The 6,252-nt window shown below is 45.9% G+C and overlaps 1 protein-coding gene across 1 annotated transcript in view; it reads left to right on the plus strand.

The window, feature by feature from the left end:
* The window catches only part of EXTL3 (exostosin like glycosyltransferase 3), a 169,991-nt gene that overhangs the window by 122,968 nt on the left and 40,771 nt on the right, over positions 1–6,252 (plus strand). The window contains 1 exon segment of the mRNA XM_014522552.2: positions 1–184. This exon segment is cut by the window's left edge and continues 29 nt beyond it. Coding sequence (XP_014378038.1) covers positions 1–184 — 184 coding nt within the window.

Below are 6,252 nucleotides of genomic sequence, written 5' to 3' on the forward strand. Positions count from 1 at the left end.
CGGCAATGTCCCCAGGGAGCAGTTCACGGTAGTCATGTTAACCTATGAGCGAGAGGAAGTCTTAATGAACTCCCTAGAGAGGCTCAATGGACTCCCTTACTTAAATAAAGTGGTGGTAGTGTGGAACTCTCCCAAGCTGCCTTCTGAAGACCTCTTGTGGCCAGACATTGGCGTCCCGATCATGGTAAGAAGGACCTGAATACTCCATATTATCTGACTTTTCTGACGGGGGTATAACTTCTTCTAGAGGTGTTTTTGGGCGTGTCGGTTGTAGCCGTGTTGGATGGAAGGACGTAGGCAGACGAGGTTTAGTTGGGCAAATGTGATATCTTTTATTAAACCAACTGAATAGTTGGAAAAATTGTTCTTTGCAAGCTTGCGCACCCTCCTTCAGACGTAGGGAGAGTCTCCTGGTGTTTGTCTTCTCTCTAGGGGTCGAATAGATGCTTAAGCTGATATGCAAAATGCAGGTTTGTGAAAATGCAAATATGTGGCAGGGGTGATCAGAGGGGGTAGGAGTTAATGGGTGTGAGACAGGTAGGTGGGGCAGTGGGAAACAAAAGAGGGGGATGTCGGCAGGTGATAAAATGTAGCTGGTAAAATCTAGAGAAGTTACTTGGGGTTATTGGATGGCAGGAAGGTTATAATGTGCCATACATCCAAAATCTGGTGGATGTGCCACAAATCCAAAGTCTATTTAGTCCATTTTTTTTTTTTTTATATCCATTAGATTTATGAAGTGAAGTTCGTAGGCTCATCCATGAAAGGTGTTTTGATATTACCATTAATTTATGTTTTGGGGGGCGGGGATTGGTTTTTTGCAGCTGTCAGGCTGCTTGGCCTGTTCACCCAATGGTATGACTAAGTCCGTTGTTAGACACAGGGCTTCACAACGCAAACTGAGGATTGAGATTTTAAAACACAAAGGAGCCTAACATCCAGTTCTTAGAAAACACGACCTGCTTCTCAGAAGTGCTCGGCACTTGGGAGCTGCTGGATGTTTTGAAAAGCAAGTTGTGCGTTGAAGAACCCAAAGTTATTTTTTTTTAAGTCTTAGGCTGCTTGTTCAGTGCTGCCGTTTTACGGTGGTTGGCATTGTAGAGCTGTTGTTACTGGCTCTTTCCTATTGCCTGTTCCTAAATGTTTTACCTGACACATTGCATATTAAAACAAAAAGAGAGGAAAGATCCAAAGCAAATAGAGGTGTGCAGTAGGTAGGGTGGCCAGTGCCCTGACGAACTTTACCATCGACTGTTACAAGGGCTCATGGATGAACCACATGAGACAAAACATACAGGGAGATGTATGTGACCATTAGAGCTTCTCTATGTTTTTGGAAGGGTTTTCCCCTCATCTAAATTAAAGAAATGATATTCTTAAGGACCTAGACGCTTCATAGGTTGCAGCTACCAAAGTAGCTATCAGCTATGTTACCGTGGAATTAAATGCTGCTGTCCCAATGGCAGTTTTCCCCTACCTACCTACCTACCTACCTACCTTCCTTCCTTCCTTCCTTCCTTCCTTATCTGCCTGTCTATTTATCTATCCCCCATTCCCTCATCTATCTATCTATCTATCTATCTATCTATCTATCTATCTATCTATCTATCTATCTCATAGAATAATAGAAAATGAGGGTGGGAAGGGACCTCAGGAGGTCACATCTAGTCCAATCTCCTGCCCAAAACAGGACCAGCCCCAACTAGATCATCCCAGCCAGGGCTTGGTTGAGCCAGGCCTTAAAAACCTCCAAGGATGGAGAGTCCACCACCTCCCTGGGTAACCTGTTCCAGTGTTTCACCACCCTCCCAGTGAGATAATTTTTCCTAATATCCAACCTCAACTTCCCTTGCTGCAGCTTGAGCCCATTGCTCCTTGTCCTGTCGTCTGCCCCCACTGAGACCAGCCCAGCTCCATCCTCTTTGCAGCCCCCCTGCAGGGAGGTGACGGCTGTTATTCAATCCCCCTCAGTCTTCTCTTCTGCAGACTTAATCAACCCATTTCCCTCAGCCTCTCCTCACCAGTCATGTCCCCCAGCCCCACAACCATTTTCATTGCCCTCCACTGGACTCTCCCCAATTTGTCCACATCCTTTCTGTAGTGGGGGCCCACAACTGGACACCGGACTCCAGATGTGGCCTCCCCAGTGCTAAATGGAGGGGAAGAATCACGTCCCTCCATCTGCTGGCACCACTCCTACCAGTGCAGCCCAGGATGCTGTTAGCCTTCTCGGCAACAAGGGCACACCATTGACTTGTGCGTGTGCATGTGTACATATATCTTTTTACTTCCTTGTAATTCTTAGCAGTACTCTGTCATCTCTGCACAAGTCTTTCTCCCCCAAGGCATTGTTGACAATCAATATTAAATATAAATCTCCAAGCGCGTACCCAGGGAGAGTACGCACACAAGGCGAGTAGCAAGGCAAGATACAGCATTGTTTGAATGCAGTCATGTTTAGAGGACAAATAAAGGGATAATGCTTTATGAATTAAAAAAAAAAAAGAAGGGAGAAAGATGGCACTTAAATACACAGGCTGTGGTTTACATGCTGGGGCAGGTTTGTGCTTGAATCGCTCTTTGGACTGCTGAGAGCTTTATGCTTCACGCGAAAAGATGCATTGATTTTAATACTGCGTTTTATTATTATTATAATGTCTAAATCCTTCTGCTCACGTTTGAAACCCCTTACGGTCCCGAGACAATGCGGAGAGAAAATTGCTCAGATAATTGCAAACCGAACTTTCGCGTTCGTCCTATTGAACGTTCGTATTCTGTGAACCCCTCCCAGCCTTCCCGCTCAGAAAGAGTCCCCCCCACTCCACAGCTGAGCTGTGCCGAGCCTTTTTCTTTCGGGAGTCGCTGATGGGTGTCATTTTGTGAAGGAGGAGTGTCTTTCTATCGATCGGCCGTTTCTGCACTATTCCTGCCATTTTGTTTCTTTCCCTGCAAAAGCCACTGCTTCTCATTGCGGTAGCGCCGGAGGCCTGCTTGCACTCGGTCGACAATTAGAGGATAGAGATCATGGTCCGGTGAGCGGTAATGTCTTCATAACCATCTCAGTTCGATTTTTTTGGATCGTTAGGAGTCCAAGTCCCAGTGAAAGCCAGTATCTGCGAAGTGCATGAACTTGAGCATCCAGTTAGCCTAAGCTAGGCCCTACGATATTTTTTTAATCTGTTTCTTGGCTTCATATATGTAACTTCTGTTGGGAATCGGTGCTTTGTGGGATCCCCCGTGTCTGGGAGGGAAGGAAGTAAAAGCAATAACGCGAGCTGCCCCTCTGGACCTGACTCACCGAAGAGATGGAGAGGGCCATGCATGAAGAAGCAGCGAAGAGTAAAGAAGCATGAAGCAAGGCTGCAGAGTTCAGTCCCTTCTGTGGGAAGGTTGTATGTGATAGGAATAGCAGACTTTCATGGGGCATGAAGCAGAAGAGGATGTCTTTATATTCCAGGGAATACAAGAATTGGCCTGCGCTTAAATTACAGCTACAAAAATGGTTTTGAGTTTCTTTCTTTTATTTCATTTCTCGTACTGCCCAAACAACTTCTCCATATGACTGCTTGGAGCAGAGTGATAATAATAATACAGCTGTGCCTAAGTGATGGTTGCTCAAAGCACCTGAAACCAGAAGGCTTCGGAAGTAAAGTAAATGACAGTGTATGCAGGATGGGGTAAGCATTTCACATGGTGTAAGATGTGTCCGGGGACGAAAAAATATTAACAAATATTGCCGCTGGTAAACACAAAGCACAAGCCAATCGGTCGGGCTGCGTATTACAGGATAACAGTGCAGGGAATCAATGAATTGGACAAGCCCCTGGCTGTGGTCATCTGACCCCAGCACCCTTTCCTGCCCAGAGCAGGGGGTCGGACTCGATGATCTAATAGGTCCCTTCCGACCCTAAAATCTATGAAATCTATGAATTTTGTCTGTGAGCAAACCACAAGCACTTGAAAGACGTTGGCAGACTCTGACCGTGTCTACACGAGACACTGCTGCGCAGTAGCGTTGGGAGGTGCTAACCGTGACGTGACGCTACTGTGCAATAGGAACGAGCTAGCGTGCCGTAGCGGCAGAAAAACGTGCGGGGACATTACTGTGCAGCAACACTGGTTACTGCGTAGTCATTTAGCACTTGGTTATGCAAGTACTAAATGACCGCGCAGTAACAACCACTCATGTAGACGCGGCCTCTGTCAACCAAATCCCCAAATTCCCCCTTTCCTCCCATGAAGTGGCAGTAGCAGAGCAGAGTAAATAACTAAGGGTGAGTAATCAGCTGTGTTGTTTTGTGCTTGCAGAATATATGGATGAAGTTACTATTTTCTTCAATTTACTCTTAATCCACGTGGGGGGGAAAAAAAGAATCGATTGCAGGCCATCATTGAGCATCGGGTAGTTGGTATGCAAGCCAAGCCACTTGGTTGCATTTGGTCTCCCAAGTCACATGCGTGATTTCTGCTTCCCAATTGAGTGTAACTTAATCAAGAGCCGGGCTTGGAGCCACTGGGGAGCTGAATCTTTCATCAAGAAGGAAAGAGAAGATTAACAAGGTTAAGAAATGTGTTTTATTTTCAAGTCTTTTCCTTTCTGAGCCGTATATCCTTTGCCTGGAACACCACTCATGGAAATATCAAGCTACTGCTGTATGATCTATTGGCTGTAAATCAGGTTATAGTAAAGCCCCCAGAGTGCTAAGCTTTAAGTTATATTAACACGTTAACTATTAAACTACATTTTTATCCAGTCACATTCCTACAAGCTAGGCTCTGTGTATGCATCCTGAAAGGCTATGGTTAGATCCACATATAATGGAGGCATCCTGTGCCAACATCCTTGGAGGGGGATAGGGGTGGAGGGAGAAGAAGGAAATAGGACTTCTGAGAAACCCATTCCCCTCTCATGTCCGTGTGTCCTGGCCCACACGACAATGCCAAATGAGGATTACATGAGGATTACATACAAACTCGACATTTCCTTCCTCCAGGTGTTCCCGTGAGTAAAATCCGAGGAGCAGATTTTCACTGAGGGACCACGGAGGGGCACGAGGAAGCCAGAGGCCATGCAAATTCATCCAAAAACTGAATCTAATTTTTAAACTTTTTTCTTCAATATTTACCCAGTTCCAGGGCCTGGACTGTTTCTAGCACTAGAGGTTTGCATTTCTAGCAAATTTATCTGATATTTTTGGCTAACACCGCTCCATGAGGGATATTTTGTTAAGCCTTCCTAGTGTTACCAGTGCTGATTCAGCTCCAGTGGTTTTCACTGCATTGGGAGCTGCCGTATAGACAGAGTTCCTGTAGTTGCCATGATATTTAATCTTGTTGGCTACACCCAGGAACAGAGAAACAGCACCCAGCTATTTCTGTGTTCAGGAAATGGAGGAAAGAGAAGAAAAAGAAAAAAACCCAACTCCATTTGAATTTTATTGATTGGAAGATGGTCATTCTTCCTCTGGCTGTTATGTGAGCGGCAGTCATTGAGGTCCATGCAGATAACTCCTGCAACAGAGAGAGGTAGGGAGATTTTCCTAGAGGAGGCAGGTAAATCGCAGCGGTGCTTGAGAGAGTGGATTAATAATTAGCTGGCTCTCTGTCTGTAATTGCAGCTGTACACACACACATGTATGTGTGCACACATAAATATGTGTGTACACACTGAGGAAAGATTCTGCAAAGCCGAAAAAGGCTTAATCCATAAAGAGAAAATACAGCCAGATCCCTCAGGAGCATACGGAGGATGGGAAGATGTCCTGCACGTCTCTTGAAGCTCTCCGAAAGCTGGGTGACTGCTTCATTTTAGCCAAGAAGCTGCAGTGCCCATCCCTTCCCCAATCTGGTCTTAATTCTGGAAACCGAAGAGAGATGAGACCGATTGGACTTAAGCAGACAGTTGTCTGTCGGGGGGGAAGGTCATATTTTTGCTTTAAAACTAGGGCCAGCAGCTTTTTTAGTGGGTTAAACATATAGCCCCCAGCAGCAGGGGCAATGAAGCCTTGGAGCAGCTTGCACTGCAACAACCACTGCTTCTCAGCCATTAAATTAGATGCGTCCCATTTGGAAACTTCCTTGAGACCCAGCAGAGCCATGGTTCATAGATTCATAGATGTAAGGGTCGGAAGGGACCTCAATAGATCATCGAGTCCGACCCCCTGCATAAGCAGGAAAGAATGCTGGGTCTAGATGACCCCAGCTAGATACTCATCTAACCTCCTCTTGAAGACCCCCAGGGTAGGGGAGAGC

This window comes from Alligator sinensis, unplaced genomic scaffold, assembly GCF_000455745.1.
Source record: "Alligator sinensis unplaced genomic scaffold, ASM45574v1 scaffold637_1, whole genome shotgun sequence".
NCBI lineage: Eukaryota > Metazoa > Chordata > Crocodylia > Alligatoridae > Alligator > Alligator sinensis.